This window comes from Notothenia rossii (assembly GCF_949606895.1).
Source record: "Notothenia rossii genome assembly, chromosome: 10".
NCBI classification, from domain to species: Eukaryota; Metazoa; Chordata; class Actinopteri; order Perciformes; family Nototheniidae; genus Notothenia; species Notothenia rossii.
In genome coordinates, this window is record NC_136908.1 from 10,879,472 (window position 1) to 10,900,875 (window position 21,404).

At 41.0% G+C, this 21,404-nt stretch overlaps 2 protein-coding genes across 6 annotated transcripts in view; both read left to right on the plus strand.

Annotated features, from left to right (window-relative positions):
- hoxa3a (homeobox A3a) overlaps window positions 1-21,046 on the plus strand; it is a 30,349-nt gene extending 9,303 nt beyond the window's left edge. For 3 of the 5 annotated variants that reach the window (XM_079653008.1, XM_079653009.1, XM_079653010.1), the window contains 4 exons: window positions 2,405-2,541; window positions 12,322-12,382; window positions 16,279-16,855; window positions 19,338-21,046. In XM_079653008.1, the coding sequence (XP_079509134.1) occupies window positions 16,396-16,855; window positions 19,338-20,128 (1,251 nt within the window). In that variant the 5' untranslated portion in view covers window positions 2,405-2,541; window positions 12,322-12,382; window positions 16,279-16,395 and the 3' untranslated portion in view covers window positions 20,129-21,046. Of the gene's footprint in view, window positions 1-2,404; window positions 2,542-10,953; window positions 11,025-12,321; window positions 12,383-13,755; window positions 14,212-16,278; window positions 16,856-19,337 lie in introns of those variants that run through there. The other 2 variants (XM_079653011.1, XM_079653012.1) reach the window with 2 other exon arrangements.
- hoxa4a (homeobox A4a) lies at window positions 3,485-5,998 on the plus strand. Its single transcript, XM_079652653.1, has 2 exons — window positions 3,485-4,355; window positions 4,881-5,998. The coding sequence occupies exons 1-2, from the start codon at window positions 3,938-3,940 to the stop codon at window positions 5,207-5,209; spliced, it is 747 nt and encodes a 248-aa protein (XP_079508779.1). The 5' UTR covers window positions 3,485-3,937; the 3' UTR covers window positions 5,210-5,998.
- Window positions 21,047-21,404: the final 358 nt, after the last annotated feature.

Genomic DNA, 21,404 nt, shown 5'->3' on the forward strand with positions numbered 1-21,404 from the left:
AACGCAACATAATATTATAACAACTTATTTAAAAAATAATCCAACCAAAACTAAACAATTATTAAATCTTGGATCCTTTTTATAGAAAGGCCCAATCATTTCGGACTTTTTCAGACATAAACTTTTTAACTGTTATCTGAGCATCAAATAAAACAAAGTTATATTTAGACAATCTTATTTCATTTTTCATTTAGCACATTTGTAGACACGTCACACGCGGACACAACATATATTGCACTTTGAAAAGTGTTAAAATGCAAAAATGTGTAAATGAAATTCTGAAAATGTAGTCATTTTTTAATTCATAACTTTGTTTATTGAATCAATGAAGAATGAAAGCGACCAGATAGACGGCTATCTTCGCTAAATACTTTCCAAATGAATCCACATTTTTGAACAGAATGCACAATTTCATATGTCTTCAATTATTATTAATTCAAACGTTGACAGTCTTCTTGTTAACTAACTCCAAAGTGCACATGAACCTATCAGTTTATGTACTCTTTGGAACCATTTTGGGAACATTAGTTGTGTCGTCCATCTCGGAAATATACTGGCACAATACTATCAGTTGAAACGCCCTCTTTATTTTATAAGAATAAAGAAGTTGTCTATGCACTTTCTAAAGGAAGAAGCAGCTTGTCTTTGCCTTTATTAAAGATCATTGGAGGCCTGAAGTTCACTGTTATTAGTCTAATCAAAGTTTGCAGCTGTATATAAAAGCTAGTGCCCATCCTGAGTTATTGTGAAAGGTCGTTCCGTTGCCAGTCCTTGCTGTTAAGTGGTTTAAAAGGACAATCACAAGTGTTAAAAGAAAATATTTTTATTATGAGCGTTTACCTGTATCAAAATATGTCCATAAAGCTGTGAAAGGTATTTTCTGGCCCGAATCATTGCCACATCTTGGATGCAAAGAAGATTTTTTATCCCACCGTCAGGGATCTGTATAGACAGGAAACCTTGTGAGCACCATCTGCAATCTGTCACTATCGTCTCAGCACTTCACTGATAATCTAAATTTACAGTAAACTGTCAGCATGATGTATATTGCTTAAATAGACCTTCACCTCACAGTATATGCTCTGAAAGGGAACACCGTGATCTGGCTGTTAGATTATTATAACCTTAAATAAAATCCATAACGCACAGCTCTAACGGGTTTTATTCACATTATGAGTCAAATGGATTTTTAAATTTAGTGGAAAATTGCTTAGAACGTGTAAGCTAGTTTGCCATTGCTTCCTTTTGCTCCAATGGTCAATTGGAGGATTATTATCCTATTATATTTTGTGCATAGTTCGAGTGATTTCCAGATGCTTTATATTGAAACACACAGCGGCAGCTTGCAGGCCTGGACTAGATAACGGAGATATTACCTGCAGTCTTATCTAAAACTCTTCTTTTGTATGGCTGAACCGGATTTTTGAATCACAATAATATGTTTTAATAAAGTTATTAAAGAAAAAAAAAGTGGTCCATATAGCAACAAGTAGCTGCAATGACCTGTAAAATCAGAGTGGATAATGGCTGATCTGGCCCATATTTATTCAGCACCTATATATAATAGAATGGCAGCATACTGTAAATTTAGATATGATGTGAAGTAGTCTTACCGCTGACATTATGTTGACATATTGCCTCTCAGGTGGTCTCTCGGCCATACGGATACAGTGGATGTATGGCGGAAAGTACATCAGCTGCCATTTACAATGAGTTAGGTGTGAGAAAGCCTGTAAGATACACGAGATAGGAGCAGCTTTGCCTTGCAGCAACAGAGTGAACATGAGAGAAAAGCAATTTTTGAGGAGGATAAACTGAGGCATGTCTCTCGTTGCTGTGGGGAAGTCAATAATTCACCTGTTTTTAAATATTCTGCGTCCAAAATCTAGATTCAGTGATTTTTGAAGAAAAAATCTGCTGTATTTTATTCTAAATATATCAGCCCATTTGCAGCAGATATGGAAGACCCCTATTCCACCTTGTCTAACTCGTAGGGCGACGTGTGATTTTCGGGATAGTTTGAGGTCTTTTGCACATGTTTTAAAATACTTTAGGGACCTTTCCAGGTGCTGACCTGCGCTAAGTACTCCCCCAACTCCCCAGAGCTGAACAGACCATGCAAAACTGAAGTCCAAGTCCGGGGTGAGCCTCAGGTCACTGCGTCTAACAGATATGAAAATGTCGCCTCTTTGGAAAGGGGGCACGCCTTGTTGTTTAACAAAGACTGTCAATGGGAAAGATTAATCAGAAACAAAATGGAAACGGTGTCACTTTGGGGTCAGGCAGAAGTTATCTCTGTTTAGAGGAGCGAATAGAATAGGGGGGACCAGGGAAAAAAGAAAAAAAGGAGAGAAAAGAAAGCTTTCAATATTTCCGAAGTTTGGCCTCTTGTTTCTCCATGCAGAGGCCTTGTTGACGTGGACAGTGTGGATCAGCTTTGTGAAGAGCTGCTGCATCTTCTTGGGACACATATACAGTGAGGCCCCTCGGACATGGAGAAGAAACAGGACCTGGACGTGATGGCCGATGGCGAGGAGCACGGTCAGAAACTTTTATAATACTCTACCTTAAAAAATGTGCAGTTGACTTTTTTTTTTAATTATTTTTAAATTATTCTAAAATCTAGGTTAGTCTTTCCTTACATAATTATATTAAATGTTGTTATTATTTTTATTTTCTTAATGTACCTGAATGTTTGCCATTTTTAACTTTTAGTACCCACTATCTTTGTAATATATTTTGATAGTTACAACACATCGTGGCTAATCTTTGCCTGGCTGTTTGCATGGTGGTGCAGCGGCACGCGTAGGAGAGACGGATCAAGATATTGCATATTTGTATTGAAATAGTGGAAAATTGTTTCTGGATAACTTTTTATATATTTCACAATTCAAACAGATTTGTTAAATTGTATTGGGTGTGACATTGTCTGTGCTGGACAGAGAATTGTGGCATGTCTTAAAAAATAAAATGTCTGAGCTGTTTCACAATCCCACGCCTTGGTTTGGCGTGTGGCCATAATGAAAGATCCACTTGCAAGTGTTTGTTCAGTGTTTGGATTTGCTTTTCAATGGCAGGTAACGCATATAACTGGTAAAACGTGATGGCCGTGCCAACAGAGCCTGATAACTTTCATATGGTAAAATAAATTCAAAGTCAAGTCTGACATCATTGCTATGTCCTGGCAAATGTGCAGAAAACATCATTGCATTTGAAACGAAAAAAGGGGTCATATGCATGTACGCCGGTGTGCAAAGAGAGAGAAGAGTGTTTTGTGTTTGTGTGTTTGTCATAGGCGTGTATTCACAAGGATGCACAAGAGTTATGCTTTATATGCAGGCGTGTGTCCGCAGTGATAATGTCATTGCTTGGAGGAAGCTTGTGCACGGGTTTCTTTTTTGATCATTTAAATAAGCTGATATACAACAATATAGTTTGCACTGATGTTGTCATGCTGTCAGTGCCCCTGTTCAGCGACATTTTTGGGATTCAACACGTTTTAAACTCCAACAACAGACATTCACGTCACAGTGAGAAATATTCCTTTGTTTGTGATAACCTTTATTTTGTCAGGGCTTTCATTTCATATTCACTTTCTGTTTCAGAAGAGGTGGAATTATTTTGCACAAGCAGGAATACCTCTCCCACATAAGTTTGGCCTCATGCAGTAAACAAGTTAGTTGATTGGTTTTGCTTTATATACGGTGATTTAATAAGGAAAACATCAACGTAAGCCAGTCCGAGCAGTGTTGGTGGTACCAATGCCATGCTTTCCATTGGTTCCTGTTTACATGATGCCCACAGGACACGCCGTGATTGGTGGCGCTTCACACGTGACCAGGCAACTTTGTACATTTGACAGGGAGTAGGAGGGTTTTGTGGAGATCAGAAAAACGACAGCGCGATAAAAATTAGTATTGTTGCACTTCACAAATTAATGACCATGAGTTCCTACTTGATAAACTCCAACTATATCGAGCCTTCCTTTCCTCCATGCGACGAATATCAGCAGAGCGGATACATCCCCAACGCTGGTGATTACTACGAGCGGCCAAAAGATACGGGCTTCCCCCATCACGAAGAACCATCCTATCCGAGGTCAAACTACACAGAAACGGGATACGATTACGGTAACGTCCCTGCTACCGGACTCGATGATTTCGGGGATGGGCATCACGCACAGCCGCAGCCGGTTCCACAGAGCCACGGTCCTCGCCTCTCCGCGGCCCCAGACGGTGGCGCAGGGGAAAATGCCAGCAAAGACTGCAGCCTCACCAGTGAGGCATATCCCGGCGTAGCGAAGGGCAAGGAGCCGGTGGTCTATCCGTGGATGAAAAAGGTCCACGTTAACAACGGTGAGTTATCGTCACGGTTTAATAGCAGAACCACTGAGAAACAACCACTGGAACACACGCAAGCCTATTGAGGCAGCACTAGCAGCCCTTACAACAGCAATTTACGACTATCGAGCAGCAGGGTCGGTAATTAAGGACCCTCGTAAATTTTATTGCCTGTGTTCGTCTGTCGGGGCCATGTGCCTTTGTTGCTTTTTAACCCAAAGTACCTCCACCACTGGAGCCGAGCCAAACTGTAATATCCAACCCCGCTGTTTTGTTAATCATTTCTAAGCTTGATATGTCCCTGGATGCGAGTGCTTGTACACTCGGCATCTCCACATTAAGGTCATGTCCGTAAACTGAAACAAGGCTTGAGAGTAAAACAAACAGAGCGGATGTGATTTCCCAACAAACCCAGAAATGTTTTATCGTTTTTCAACCATGTAATGTGTCCATTGGAGGAACTAGGGCTTTGGATTAAACGCTATCAGCCTGCGTTTAACACCTGCTTGCATGCCTGTGTATGGCTTTTTTCTCCTCCAGTCAATCCCAATTACACTGGAGGAGTGCCCAAGAGGTCCCGCACTGCATACACCCGCCAGCAGGCTCTGGAGCTGGAGAAGGAGTTCCACTTCAACCGGTACCTGACCCGGCGCAGGCGGGTGGAGATTGCGCACACCATGTGTCTGTCCGAGCGCCAGGTCAAGATCTGGTTTCAGAACCGGAGGATGAAGTGGAAGAAGGAGCACAAGCTTCCCAACACGAAGATCCGCTCCTCCAGCTCGGCCTCGTCCTCAGCCTCGGGGCCCCAGCAGCAGCAGATCAAAACAGGCCAGCAGCTTGTCCCCACGCCGTGCACCGCAGGTCTATAGTGCTGAAATTAACCCCGTACCACAAAACCCAATCCAGACTGAGATGGCAAATATCACAAGTGGAATTTGATGGACCGATTCTCAGTATTTTACACACATGGTGTTATCTATTTCACCTTGCCTCTGCCATTGGGCCCCTGTCACGTCCTTTGTACCCTTTCCCTCTCCTGTCGTCCTCGCCCTCTTCATATAAGCTTGAAATTCACCTTTTATTGCCACGGTGGCCACTGAAGTGTTTCTATATTTGTTTATTATTATGAAAGAAGGATAACGCACATTCAAATGTAGGATCAATATGTATCATTACAGTTAACATTCAGTGAGGTAAACAGTATTTTTTCTATGTTCTCTGAGTATTGTTTTTTCATTATTTTTTTATTATTGCTCATGGAAAGCTCTAATATACTTGAAAGATATTTAGCGAGACTCTAGATGCCTGTTAGAAAACCAGACGGCTGATTTAGAGGTAAGGCATCAGTCAGAGTAACAGTGTTTGTGTGTTTGAGTGGGTTGGTTTACTGTTGAATGTAGTCCAGGTGACATTCACATTTAATGTACATAGGCAAATCATAATGAAGGCACAATAAGGAAAGCATTTCGTCAAGTAGAATTATGTTTGTTGGTGTTGTAAAGTCTAGGTTTATTTGTGCTAGTCCGTCCCATGTTGTGCTGTGTTCTAAACTGTGAATATTTGTATGTGTTGTCCCAGTATTGTGGTTGTGATGTAGGCTAGTGTAGGTTCAATGTGTCCTTGTGAAATAAATATGTACTTCACTTAATAACGTCGAATTGGCTTTGGATATTTTGTCCCTGCAAATACTGATTTCAATTGAGAGCAACATGTACTTGCGAAGCCGCGCGTATTGACATGGCAAAGCATTGGCGTTCCCCCTTTAAAAAAAAGAGGGAGATTGCATTTCCAAACTCATATATTTTGTGCTTATGCTATTCTTTCAATTCAATACGTGGTTGTGGACTTATTTTATTACTTGTATTTAAAGCCTTTAATCCGTTATCTGTGTTTGGAGATGTGTGCGTAAAATTGTGATTGCATGCCACCAAGCATTGGATAATTTACTGCCCCACGCTTGCATAATAATTTATATTTATATGTTTTACTTTCTCTGAATATAATCAAAACATATTTGCTATATTTGATGTTATTTTCAGAGAGTTTTAACTTGTTAATCACGCAAATTATGTTAGAGAAAGATTTACATAAAGGAAAACATATTCGGGTGTTTTAATTAATGTAACATGTTTATGTTTAGGCAAGCGTCTCCCTATCTACCATAAATACTTTTTCGCTGACTGAATAATGTCATCATGCTCAACTGACTTTTCAAATCCGTAAAATGGGCAAGAATGTCATGCACATTTCATGGATAAAGCTGAGACGAGGTTTTAATTAAGGAGGCAGATTTCAGCTGCTCTAGCATTGCTGGCTTTTCTACTTTCACGGAAATCAAACCAACCTTACATTTTTAAATGTATCCGGCCTAACATATTGTTATCTCTTGCCATTATAAGGAGATCGAAGCCAACCTCGGTGCACCGGAGTGTGAGTGTTGGTCGCTACCTGCTTCATCCAAACAATAGGGAGTTCAACCAGGGGACACGGCAGGCTCTGGCCAATCACTGGCTCAGAGCACTTCTTCTGCCCCCTGACCTTTCGACACACACAATGTTCAGACCATACATCAGTGCTGAGACCTCCGCGAGCTTTTTCTTCCCATTTAAGATTTACCCAGAGACAGCGCGGAAACAAAAACGGGTTTAAGGTGTGAATCTGAGCCATGAATTGTCCCAAAGTTATTCTTTGAGACAGCTCTTCTGCAATATATCACCGAAACACTCCTGTCAGGGTAGATAGTGCAGATATGAGCTGAAACATGCTGGCATTTAGCATGCAATTTATTATGATTTCCAATATGTTGTGGCACTGATGGTTTCTGCTCAATATATATGCCAATAGCGTCATGAATGGAGTTGTATTGCATTTAAAAGTAGATACAATTGATATTCACCAAAATTCCTACAGTAAAAGACACATTTTCAGTAGAAGCTTTATTTATTTGATATACCGTTTTTTTGCATCTTTTACATTTATTCACTTGTTTGGCACATTAGATAAATAATCCTACGGCAATAATAAAAACGCTCTTAGAATATACCATGCTATTCATCTTTCTGTGAGTCAGTTGCTGTAGACATGAAGGCTGTACAGAACATGGCGTTGAGGCTGATTGGGACCGATTTTGCGCTGACTCCAACAAGTCCAAAGTTAAATTACAAGATGTCAAGTCATTTGATTCGCGAATAGAGGTCACTTCCAATGTACTGCAATTTTAATTCGCCAGTTCACGTGACTTGTTGAATAATGAATGCCCCGGGGTCAGAAATAGATCTGAAAATCTACCTTATTATCATTTGAAGTGATCCTCTGCAGGGTGCGAGTCAGATCTCTTCTCCCCTGACAGAACTCTGTCTGCGGGACACAGACCCTCATAACTTGTGAGTAGATTTGGTTGTTTTTCCTTCTTAATTTTTTTGTAGATGTTAAACAAATATATATATGCAATATAAAATATCCTAGAAGTGGGCGTGATTTAATTATCTTCTGTCGACTATTAATGTATAATAAAATACAATATTTTTTTATTTCCAACCTAACATTGTTGCACTTTCGGAGCCTTTCTAATCTGATCTTTTTTAGGTTAAGTTTATTTAACTTAAACGGTCCTATTTTGATAAGTCTATTTGATTGAAAAGCATTTTCATTGACAGAAAACATTGCTTTGGACATCTCAGTAAATATTTAACAAGACGGCTGGTCTTAATTCCCCTAAATGTTCGAACCCAGGAGAAGTTAGCATGATACAATTCAACCCTCATTCTTTTTATTCTTCTTTTTATATTTTTTTAGTTATCGACAGCTCATTAACAGATGCACTTTGCCCAGAGTACAAACTCGTGTGTTTACATAAAGTATAGGTGAATCACAACAACCTTCATTGAGCAAATACTTGCTTTATGAGACTAAAGAGACAAATAAAATATGTGCAAATGTGTTTTAAAATAGGTTGATATGTGGCTGCAGAAGTAACGCTATCTTACAGATGAGGCTAAAACGTTTCTGAGTATTTAGTAATAAAATCACTTAAAGTTGATCTGCAAAATAACGACAAGAAGCAACACTGCATTTGCGCTTGCAAAGTTAACCTCGAAAACACTTTGCATTTTAACATGGAACCATAGTTGTTGTTCATGGATTTTGACTGTGGCAAATTTTCTATGTGTTAATTGTATTATGACTTTCACAGTTGAATGTAATTTGAGTTAGTGTTTTAAAACAGCAATATCAATGCAAATTACATCTGCTGCTTGAAAGAGCCTTTCAATGAGGATGAACACAATAGAGAATATAGACACAGGTCAAACATTAACAGAGTCCTTAGAGTGTGTTACAATGTCAACAATACAAATGTTTATTTTTATTTATGGGATGTTTTGCACTTACCTCCAAATTGTTACAGCTGTTAAACAAAAGCATATTATACATAAGTTTCAGTCATAAAAAAGAGCCAGTTAGTTCAACATGGAAATTGTTTTATTACAACCACCTTTACGCAAACAATTAAGTTGTCCTAGTCAGTCTGCCTTCATGAGCGATGTTTCCAAGTTTGCTTAAGGCGTTGAATTTCACATTAGCCTTGATACTGGCCGATGTAAACCTCGCAGAAAGAGTTATCTTTGTCTGAGTGTATCCGTAACCCAAGCCTGGCTGTTAAGAGCTCCGAGTGTCAACATTGTGGGAAGATATGGACCGCCGTCTGGCCAACCTCCAGAGGTCTGCGCCTCTATCTCCTCTTCGCTGACAGTGATCAGGAACCTTGATTTGTGTAAATAACTCTAAATTTGTTTCATGCAAAACAAAATGTAAACTTAAAAACATAATTGCTCAACTATTACTTTTGAGGAAAGGGCAAATGCGAAAAAAGTAGACTACCAGCTGAGGGCCTCATGGATTCCATCGTCTCCTTGTTTGTGATCCCAAAATAAGTTCCCACTCGACTCTCTGCTTCTGCTCGGGTCAGGGAAAAGTTCAGGTGCGGTGGCAAAATGCAACATGGGATTAACTTCCAGAGCACGGTCATGTACAGCCATAAAATCATAGTGACAGCTCCACATCTGCAATTGTAGAAAAACAAAGAGAAAGTTAACACAACGCAGAGTCAAACAATGTTTAACAAAAGATAAATAGTCTTCTTTACATAAACATGAGTCTAAAACCTGTGCGTAAAACCCTTTTTTTGTCGTGATCATTAATATCCCTCCTCTTTTCATCAGTTTTAGAAGTGTTGAATGTGAATTAATAAGAGCTGGTCTGCTTCCGTTCCTGTCTTTAAAAGTTTACCGCTCAAGTTGTAGTTTGAGAAGACAAAGGCTGGTGTGGGAGTGGGATGCTGTCTATGTCCGCCCCGAATGATTAATAGTTGTGGTGGGATTTTTCCACGCCTGCTGCTCTGTGTTGACGGAAAACAAGCGCCAAACGGTGCCGATAGAAGATATTTCTTCTGGGCTAGACTTTTGGCAAAATCTGGAGTGGCAAAAGTTAAATATATACTATGCTGTTTTTATAGTGGGTTTGGCCAATAGGACAATTGTGTCTTTTGGCATTTCTGCCACCGTAGCCCCAACCCCCCTTCAAAAGCTAAAATACTCTCCTGTTGCACAAACCTATAATTTCTAACATCACTCAGCTGGTCATAGGAAACGCATAAACGCACTTAGGTCGGATGGGGGTCCATGTAGTGATCAGCGGGGTCGAGCAGCCACTCTTTGGTTACCTCACCTCCACTTTCCGCTTACTGCTGAGTGACAGACACCTCCACGACCACCAGGGCGCACACCATCCTTATGTAGGACAGGTAAACGTGTGACATTTTTTACCCCATTTGGCAAACGGCATGCAGGCTTTTCCTGATGGAGAACCAAATGCTGATTAAGTGGTACTTCAACCGGACTGTGGACGAGGGGGGCGATATTGAGTAAAGCTCTCGGCAGTCCTGGCTGCTGTGTTGTAAAGAGAACAGAGTAGCCCTTTGCTGGAGTGATGAGTAATCATTATGCCATTCTTAAATGGCATTTTGTAAAGGAAAGCCCTCTCCATCTAAGATAGTGCGAATTATCACGCTGCAGTGCAAAACACTGGTTTGTAGCCTGGCTCCGAGCTGTGGCTGCACTTGAAATTCCGCACACAGGCAGGCAGGATTAGCTCTTTTTTCAGCCACTAACAGGCACCAAATATATGGCACTTTAAAACGGACAGAACAGTCTTTGGCTCTGAATGGGCGACACGTGGAAAAGCTGCTTCTCTGCGAGAGACCTGCTCCTCTGCCAGATACATTGCAGTGTCACATACCCCTCTTTTTTCTCCCTCCAAACTGATCCGTTTCTCCTCAGGGGCAATGACTGCCTCCATTAATGATTCACGGGCTCAAATAAAAGGGATTTAAGTTGACGTTGCGTCACGTGAGCGGTGCGCATAATACTGCGAGATGTTATGGCACGGGGAAGAAAACTGGAGCCCCGGTTTGGCCATATGATGCTGATTATATGCGGGTTACCCCCACTTTCCGTGAGGGGAGTCCGGGCTCTGTAGTTTGTTTACCGAGGGGAGAAAAGAGAGGCAGACAGAGAGAAAGAGGATCCCGGGGTTGTGGATGTATTATACTGCTGTCACGGACGGATATGTTTTTCCACGCGGACAGAGTCAGAGCCCGAGCTTTGGGAGGATGGATTTTATTTTGAGGTATTTCCGCCAATTGTTCATTACTGTCGTGAGTTATTGCTGCGCGAGGCAGAGGTCAGTAAAATAGGGGTCCAGGGTTTCTGCAGGGCGAGAAACTAGACAGGTACTAAGAAGCTATCGATATTCACCTACCTAGTGATATATCCGATTTATCATAGATAACCAAGCATAAATAGGCCTTTAAAATGTACACATGGCAATTATAGTATTAGTATTTATAGTAATTGTAACGATTTGTCTGGGCCAACGACATATACTATTGTTATGTTATGCTTCCTATGCTAATCATCATAATGCCAATATTATTTTCCCTTTACTCTTAGAATAGAGCAGTAAATAATTAAATATTTCTGCTCTATTTATATCTAGCATAAGCAGTAATTATGATAAATAGGCCTGTACAACTGTTTGTAAATAAAGCAGCCGTATAATAAATAGAAAAACTCCAAACATAGAGCACGGCCAGACCAAGGTGCACACTGCCAAAACATCCCGTGTCTTTACGTGAGGTTTTTGTGCGTAAATGATACATCAAGATGGGCTCCATAACATGTAGGGGAAAGCGGTGGGGTTGTGTCGCTCCGCCGGGGAAACGAGGATATAATGGAAGACGGAGTGCCATCCAGGACCGCGCGGCCGCTGAGGTCACGGCGCTGCAGCTTGATTTATGGTCGCGGGGACTTGGGGAAGATGGTGCGCGAGAGCTAATGACTATTCGATCCGTTTGTTGAGAAAATGCTTACCGGCATGCAGGGAAACAACAAACACTATTTGCATTGGCCCCTTTTTATGTTATTACCCTGATACAGGCAGCAATATTTGGTTGTATTGTTATATTTGTCGAAGGAGAATCGTTGCATTCTGGTTTTTATTTATACAGTTTTTTTTATCATTGTTGTATGGTTCTGTTGTTCTTACAGATGGCTATATTTTGGTTGATAATGTGTAGCAAAATGCTAAAAGGAATCTAGATTGTAATGGTTTCTCTAAACTGAACAGATAATAACACAAAGGCTTGGAGCCTTCCTAAATATAGCAGTGTGTAGCAATATAAATCATAAACCAAACCATTATATTTAAAACACTTGCATCTAATTTAAGTTGGTTTGCACAAAACGTTTCATTTTGCGTATTTTTAGATGAAGGCCTATTGTGTTTTGTACAATTAGACGAATTATTTATCATTTAATTCTCTAACAATATAGGGAGATGCTAGTCTAAAATAGCATTTAAGCGTGTGATTGTCCTCATTAAAAGTTTTTATTTTCTTCTGAATTGTGTTTATTTTTCATTGCAGAAATCCAGCCGAGTGAATTCAGGCCATCGCACGCTCTCCAAGACACCTTGAACTGCCTTCGGTAAGTCCATATATCTTTATTGATTTGTGTTATGAATGCTTGATGGTGATATCCTTATTCAATTTCTAATAAGTACCACACACGCCCACCAAAGCACTTGCAGGAATAGAGAAGCAGGGCTTGTACATTTCCTTGTAGCAGCAATATGACCAGCCCGAAAGCAATAATTCCTTCTCTTCCACTTGTCTTTGTGGTGTAATTTGTCACTATAAAAGTGACGAGGGGAATCTCAGCTCTTGGAGCGGTGCCTTACTCCTTTCAAAAAGTACTTTCAGTGAAAGCCATCTGTGTGTAGCTGCTATAGTTAAATGCACTATAGTTTTAAAAAAATATTTTCTTTCATCAAATGTTCAGATTTTGTTTCTTTCTCCTAGATTTTTACGCACATTCTGCACGGCCGTATAGGACCACCAACTCGCTGACATTTCACCCTTAGCTCAGGGCTAAATTAAAGAGAGAGACGAGTCAGCATTTTAGCAAAACACAAAGAAGTAAATAATTATACAATGTGACTACTTTGGTTTCGAAAAGAAAAAGCCGAGTTGGCTAAAAAAAGAAACCTCACACGTGAATTGTTGTCCCACTCACCCTCCCACGCCGTCCGTGTGCTCTACCTTTTTAATTGTGTCATTGAATTTTGTCCCAGAGCCTGAAACCAGCAGAGAAGCTGCGGTTATGAGCGTGTTTACAGCCTGTGGCAGCTGAGAAGACATAAATCTATTTTTTTTTTTACATTCTCTCTTTGGCTGCAAGAGTGAAGCATTACCATGCAGAGGGATTCCCCCTGCTGCCGGCTCTATTCTCCCCTGCTCCTCGCTGCATGTCCTCCTCTCTGCCTTTTGGTGATCAACCTTCTTCCCATGTTTCACACCCTGCTCATGGTGGGGTTTTTCTCTTGATATACATAGAACACGGCTTTGATCTCAAGTTGTTGTGATTTCTTATGTTAAAATAATAGTGTGTCATACAAGAAGCCATGCCGGCAGCAGAATACCTGCCGCTGGAATGAAAACGAATTGCGCGTCCCTTGTGCCCAAAAGATTGAGGAGTTTATGTAAAAATCTGGGTTAATGATTAAGCCGCAGAAAGAAGCCCTTTATGTTCCGTGGAAATGGAAATGCAGCATGGTCAGAGGCCGATTATTCCTTTGTATTCTCCCTTCTCTCTTACATCTCATCCACTGGGCTCATAACCCTACTGCAGAGCGTGGAGTAAATAATAACTAAAAAGATTTAAAACACTTAGGGGATAGATTCTTTGCTAGTTTGTAACGAGGCATAATTTTTTTCTAGACACACTACCTCATTTGGTTGGGGGAGGAGGAGAAGGACCACTTGATTTGAACTGGCTTTCCAAGGCTCTTCTTATTTGCATAATTTTTTTTGTCTATGGTGACGCTCTGGTTCGGGGCAGTTCAGTGGTGTCTGCATGGTACTGGTGAAGGATCACATAGTCTATTGCATTGCATTGGCTCAGTTTAATATCACTATGAAGCCCTGGCATTGCTCTATAGCATGACGATATATTCAATCTTGAGGCCAGATAACTCTTATCTCGCTGACCCGACTGCTCACGCCTGCTTTCGTAATCTCGGTTTACCCATCCACGTCGAGTAGGGAAAAAAAGGAAAGGAAAGGGGTTTCTCTCGGCTCTTCCCTTTTTTGTTGTGGCTGCTAATGCCTGGTGCATGGCAGGGAGCACTCTGCTGCTGCTGCCTCACCCAGCCAGCCCTGCCCTTAAACTTTTTCTCTGGATTACTGCTTTGATCGATTTCGTCGCTGAATGAGAAAATATCGCTTGGTGCTCTGCATTCGTCGTCAGAGGATAAGGTAAGCAGGCCAGGAATAGTCTCCCTCGGTTGTAAATGGCGGAGTTTGTGTGTCGCTCGGTGATTTATCACCGTATGACTTAGATCTCAGTTCAGGAAGAGTTCACACACACGCAGTCAGGCAGCCAGATTTCTCTAACGCGGAGCAGAGGGCTGAGCAGAAAGCCTGTCATTTGTCTCTCTTTCTCTGTCTTTTATGACTATCGCAATGGCTTGCCTGGAGATATACACTACAAAGCCTTCTGATATCTTTTCCAGGTCATTGTGAGTGCAGATATAGCGAAGGCACCTTCTCTCACTATGCGGTTAAGCTGCAGTGAAGGCAATCTTAAAGCTCATTTTAAACTGATTTGCTTTAAACGGCTGCATGAAACCTGAGTTGCTCCACATTTTCCTTTCATTTCCTTGTAGTCGTTTTTAGAAAATGCATCAGATATGTATGCTCCGGAACTACTATACACCTATTTGTCTTGAAATCATATGTTGTATTGCACAACTTCGTAGATGTTAAACTCGGATCCATTGATTCAAGCAATTACAATGTGAAGTTATTGTTATTCCAAAACATATGTTGTATTGCACAACTTCGTAGATGTTAAACTCGGATCCATTGATTCAAGCAATTACAATGTGAAGTTATTGTTATTCCAAAACATATTCTTATTTTAATAAGTTTGTATTTATTTCCAAAAATGAGCTGCTTCCTTGGCCGCTTCTTGTGCAATAGTTGCATCTACGCTGGCAAAGAATAGCATGATTTCACATTCATAGTAATCAAACAGGATGGATTTATGTTTTATTTGCATTGAACACTATTTCCTTAACTTAAAAATAAAGTAAATTATCTTTCTAATTATATATTTATTACTGCATTTATTATTATTATTAGTATTATTATAAGTAGGCCTATTATTATTATTATTATTATTATTATTATTATTATTATTATTATTATTATTATTATGCATTGCGTACTATTTCTTGATGGCATTGGTTAAAACAACAGGAATCCACATTAAATGTTCCACTATTTCAATAATAATTCCACATTATAACAGATTTCCCCAAGCTGACCCTGTTACTGTGTCTATTATGGTTTATAGTTTCCCCAATAATCTTTAAGAGGGTGATCCCCATGGTTACCTGCGTGAATTATAGTGTCTTAGCAGCAGGCTCTAGCTGTGCCATGCCGGGATTCTGTCTCTCAGTACCGGGCTGGCTGCTCACCGGGCCGCTCATTCCGAGCAGGCCGTCCCGGTCCACTGACCCCAATATATCACGGCGAAGGGCCGCCGAGCAGACAGCACCGACAGCAGCCATTATTATAGGCCTGCAAGGAAAAGTTCACACCGTGGTCATAGAGGTGCACGGATGCCCGCCCGGTTTTTCAGGTTTCCTCGTAGCCCTTTCATTTATCTTCCAGAATGCAAAGAAGTAAAACAAAAAAGAAAAGAGAAGGAAGAGAATGCGGGTGCTTTTGCTTTGCGTCAGGTGGCCGTGGAAGCACAGCGCATTGAGGTTTATCCTGTTACTGAAGGAAGATTTTTTTTTGTACTCAGTGAAAACAAAAAGGGTTAAAAAATTGTGGACCACACGGAATGCATTCACCTGCTACATGGGAAATTAGATATACTGTTGACAGCCCTGTTGGTAGAATAACAATATAACATAAATATTATTTCCCTGTGCTAACCCGCTAATTGGATTTCCCTACAGCACCACTTTTATCCAGTATTTTGTCTAAAGGGTGTTGTGTTACTACATTCATTTTTATTGTTAATAGGCAACCAGGTTTAAAATGTATTGTATTTTCTGGTTGGGTCCTAACATTGATTTGGCAATCTGAAAAGGGTTTGAACAGGTTTTTGTTTTGATGTGCTTTGGCACAGATGGTAATGCAAGGTTAGTGCGTGCCTTTGTGCCCTGTGTAAGCCATAAGGTAAACGGTAATAGTCTACAGGACTGTTGGCCCTATCTTGCTTCCATAGTCTCCAGTGTCAGGCCTGTATTGAAAAGTAAGATGGATCGCCACCATTTCTTCTCCTCACAGTGCTTCTTGTAACCCTAGGTTCACCCGAGGAGGCCATTGGCGGAGAGGCGTCACGTGACCACGGGGTGCCAATGTTATTCTACAAGGGTGTCAAGACCCTGTCAGTTTCTGAAATAAATATTGGGAAACGGCGAGATGCAAAAGGCAACCTACTACGACAGCTCCGCAATTTACAGTGGCTACCCATATCAAAGCGCAAATGGCTTCAGTTATGATGCCAATCAGGTCCAATATCCCCGGGCCTCTCATGTGGAAAGTGAGTACCATCGACCTGCCTGCTCCCTGCAGTCTCCTGACGGCTCCGTGGCTCTACAGAAGCCGGGGGAGATGGCGGAGAGCTGCGACAGGACCACAGCCATTCAGGCGGCGCAGTCCAAGGTTCATCCCGAAAGCAATCAACCGCAGGTGCCAGTGTCAGGCCCGCCCCCTCCCTCAATATCCCCTGGTGCTATCAGCCAAAACACAAGCAACGGGTCCAACCAGCCCAGTGCCAAGAACGGCTCCCCGACCTCTGCTACTCGCAAACAGATCTTCCCCTGGATGAAGGAATCCCGTCAGAACATCAAGCAGAAACCCAACAGTAGCTCCAGTTCAGGTACTTTCAACCAAAACACTGCTGCTGCAAACACATAAGTTGATAGCATCTGACAAGAAAGTGCATAAGTTTACTTGAGGGAGGACACAATACATATAGGGGGGGTTGGGAATAAGGTATGAGCATAGGGGGCAGTGCAAAATAGGACAATTATGTAAGCATTAAAATGTTTTTTTCCCTATTCCAGGGGCAGAGAGGTGTTCATCTATATTTTTCAAGTCAGATGTTTATTATATATATTATGTTTATATTGTGTTCCCACTGGGGGATCCTTGAGTTATTCAGGAAATGCAGCCAAAAAATGACCACAGAGTTTAATCAACTCCTTCCTGACACGATCCACATTAGAAGTGTTACTTTCATTATAACACATCCTGTAATGACTATCAATCAATACCAAAAAATGTTAACAAATATAAGTTCACTGTAAGGTTAAAGACTGTATGTGCTCTTACATTGGGAGAAGATTCCACCATGTGTTGTTCCTATGCCCTGCAGCTGACCCGTCCCTACTGTAAACACAAATCTCCACTGATCACATAATGTTCCCAGAGAGACAACAAACAAACACGGACAACAGTTGTTTCAGTTTGTCCTGCTGTTTTGATTAGAGGGAAACTTGGTGGACCATGTGGGGGGTTTGGGTTTAACTGTTTTTATTTACACAGAGCCAATCTTAAAATTCAGAGATGCTCATCCTACCATGATTTTTTTTTAATGTTGTAGGAAATATTTGAATCAAGATAATATTTGAAAGAACTTATTGGGTGCTTGATTTAGAATTGTGCTAATAAAATACTTATGGATGAAAGGAAAACGGGGTGAGGTTGTGGGGTTTAAGAGTAATTTACGTAAACATAACTATATGCTTATCTTACAATGAACGTCCTTATTGCACCATAAACGGGTACTTATTACAGTCAAAGTTTGAAATCCAAATCCAGGTGATCTGAATATGAATTTTCTTAAGGAAATATTTTTCATCAGTTTTTGATTACAGGTTGTCGTGCTGACATGGATGGAAACCGATTTACGCACGTTTTAGGCACTTATGCAGGCATCATCCTGCTGTTTAATTGCAGACAAACGTGATAGGTCAGAGTGGGGTGTTTGTGTTGTTTATAATATTAAGGGAAACAACTGGTGCATGCCTTTAATGGGGTGTTTTATACATTCTTTACTGATTTAAAGCCAAATCATGCTGTTTGATTATGAACTGGTTGGGTCATGGTGTTTTGTTTTGTTTTGTTTTGTTCTATGTAATAACATCCCAAAATGGATAAATGCTTACCTTCCCATGGCCCTCTCATATTGCCAAATGGGTTAATGTATTTGTAATATTTTTGCTGTAAGAGTTATGAATGCAAATCAGTTAGCCGACCTTCATTGTGTGATTTATCTTTAGGAAGGGTTTTTCAATAATTTATACAACACATTGAGGTGCTAAATTCGTGAAAATCCTTTTACGTACGTTTTACGCATATACACCAGACAGAAAATGACAACCCTACACTTAACAAACATGTTTCCAAAATGAGTATTTTATAAATCAAGCTATTATCCTTAAAAAAATGAATTCCTAAGAAGTAAAATAATAATCGTTAGTGTTGGCCCTACATTCATGGGTATCCCTATTCCTCGTGTTAAGTTATCTTTCATCTCCGTTATAATCTAATGGGTCAGGTTATGTCATGCTGCATTCCTTTTGCTGCGACAGGTAGTGAAATTTATTAAGTGTTGGCTGCCTGCCACAGCGGCAAGTAGACCAACACCTTGCTATTCTGCAGCCGAGCTCCTGCTTCGAAGGGGAGGCTTATCAGTGAGGGCAGAGCGAGCAGCTCTATACACCCTGAGGAATACATAACGTTTGTGTTTGCATTACGCGTGGGACTACGGGGAAAGATGAGGGTCAACATGTTTTAGTAGGAAATCTCAGGTTAGTCCCATATCAAATATTGACCCACTATTCTTCAGTTACTTTTTTTTCTCTTTGCACTTGGTGCACAGACACAGTGCCCATACACTGATTGTTAATTGTCTTGGAGCCCCCATGATAACCCTTGTGCTTTGCAGTATGACAGTGAATTTATCAAAATTGTGATATGTTTGGAACACGCGCACATGCACGCTCGTACATAAAGGGTGGGAGGAGGTGGAGAAAGAAAAAGAGTAGATGATGAAACCCCTATTTAAGTTGTGAAACAGGGCATATTTATCTGGTAAACCCCCCTCGTTATGGTTGAAAGTTCTGTTATCAGTAGCTTGAGTGTTGTCAGATGGTTTTGCTTTCACTCTGTGTTCTTTCACTGCCTCTCTCTCTCTCTCTCTCTCTCTCTCTTTCTATCTGGCTCTCTCTCTATCTTATCTTTCTCCCCCATCTTCTCTCTCTCTCCCCCCCTTCTTCTCTCTCTTTCTGTCTCTCTCTCTCTATCTGTCTGTAATGGATTACTGATTGACATCCTCCTCTCCTTCTCCCTGACAGTGGAGAGTTGCCCCGGAGACAAGAGTCCTCCGGGGTCAGCAGCATCGAAGAGGGCCCGGACAGCTTACACCAGCGCCCAGCTAGTGGAGCTGGAGAAGGAGTTCCACTTCAACCGGTACCTCTGCAGACCCAGGAGGGTGGAGATGGCGAACCTGCTCAACCTCACCGAGAGACAGATCAAAATCTGGTTCCAGAACCGCAGGATGAAATACAAGAAGGATCAGAAAGGCGTCGGAATGATGCCTTCCCCTGGCGGACAGTCCCCTCGGAGTCCCGTGGGCCCAGGCTCCGGGGTTGGCGGTGGTGGAGGATACCTCAACTCTATGCATTCTCTTGTAAACAGTGTACCTTACGAATCCCAGTCGCCGACGTCTTACAATAAACCTCATCAAAATGCATACGGTATGGCCACGTCATATCCCCCTCCTTTGAACAACTCCCTCAACAACTGCCCTCCCTCCCAGAAGCGGTATCCCGGGACCGACTCGGCCACGCCCGAGTATGACGCGCATCCTCTTCAAGGCAATGGCAACTACGGGAGTCACATGCAGGGCAGCCCCGTGTATGTCGGTGGAGGTTACATCGACTCAATGCCCAATTCTGGGACCTCCGTTTTCGGTCTGACCCATCTATCGCACCCGCCGTCCACAAACATGGACTACAATGGAGCAATCACAATGGGTAACAGTCAGCATCACGGAGTGTGTGATCCGACACCGACATACACAGACCTAACAGCGCACTACTCTCAGGGAAGAATCCAGGAAGCGCCCAAACTGACGCATCTGTAGCGGTAGCGCAGCCCGGATCACTCCGCCCATTGTCCACCTCCAGACACATTACTGCTTTGTTTCTGCGCCTCCTAACGGCGTCCACCTTCTCTCTGCTTTTGTTTATGTTTTCTATAGTTTGATGTGTGAAGTAGCGTAGGGTAAATAATCACGACTTGCTTGAATTTTTCTTCTATTTGCTCGTGTCATTGTCTCACAAAGACTGAGCTGTAGGACGTCTAGAGTGGGAGGGAGGAGGGCACAGTATAAGCATAGGACTATTTAATCTTTTTTTAAATATTGTTTTAAAATTGAAACGCAAACAGGGTATTATGAACATATGTTATTCATTTTTAATGTGAATTTGTTCGTCTTTTATTTATCCGCAGTTGAAGAATTGTGTTTTGCATTTTGTTGCACTTGCAAGGATCCTTCAAACGACACGAGTTGGGATTATGAGGGGAAAACATTTTCAAGAACAAGGGTCATGAGCTTACACGCAACCTCCCTTGCTTATGTTGCTCTATTGGACTTTATAATGTTATTTATTTGTGTTCGGTGTTACGATAAAAGAGTCCTTTAGTATTATTTGACACCTATGCGATCTATGTGTGGTGACAAGGTTGGTGGAAAGTAAGCGTCTCAGCCCTTTTTCAGCCCATACATAGCGTGCAGGAACTCCACAGTAGCAGAAGCACCATGTTGCTGTTATAGGCTATGTTTTCTCTTTTTTTCTTCAAGGAGGTGTTTTTATTTTCTCAGTGAATGTAAAATCAATCAGTCATGCAATAAGGGTGGAAAGAAGGACACACATTAGCAATTTCTTTTGTTGAAGAAAAAAAAAACAGGCATCATTAATTTCCTTTTCGATGTCATACATTCCACGCTGCTCCCAGTTCGAATAAATAAATAAAATAATTGAAATACAATTGCATAAAACTTGTAGTTTTAATTCAGACACATCATAAGCATTTATACAATTACACAACACATTTAATTCAAGACATTTCTCGATAAAACATTTCAAAAATACATTTCCCATTATTACATATGGTTCCTTTTATATATTTCATGACGTTTTATACTTGTATTGGTGATCACAAAAAGGGGGAAATAAATGGTTGCAAAATTGCCATTATAAAAGACAATAACAATAGCATAATAATCCATGGACGAACATTTGTAGATCTCTATATTTTGTATTATGCTTAAAAATAATGTGAAATCCGTGGCCATATTTAATATTCAAAAACAGAAAAGGAATTGGCCTCAGATTAAGTCAAATATTGAATAAAAT

Excerpts from the sequence above, each read along its gene's own strand:
- hoxa4a (XM_079652653.1), top strand. The coding sequence starts at position 3,938 with ATGACCATGAGTTCCTACTTGATAAACTCCAACTATATCGAGCCTTCC. Across the intron at positions 4,356-4,880 it reads AAAGGTCCACGTTAACAACG|TCAATCCCAATTACACTGGA; the intron begins GTGAGTTATCGT and ends TTTCTCCTCCAG.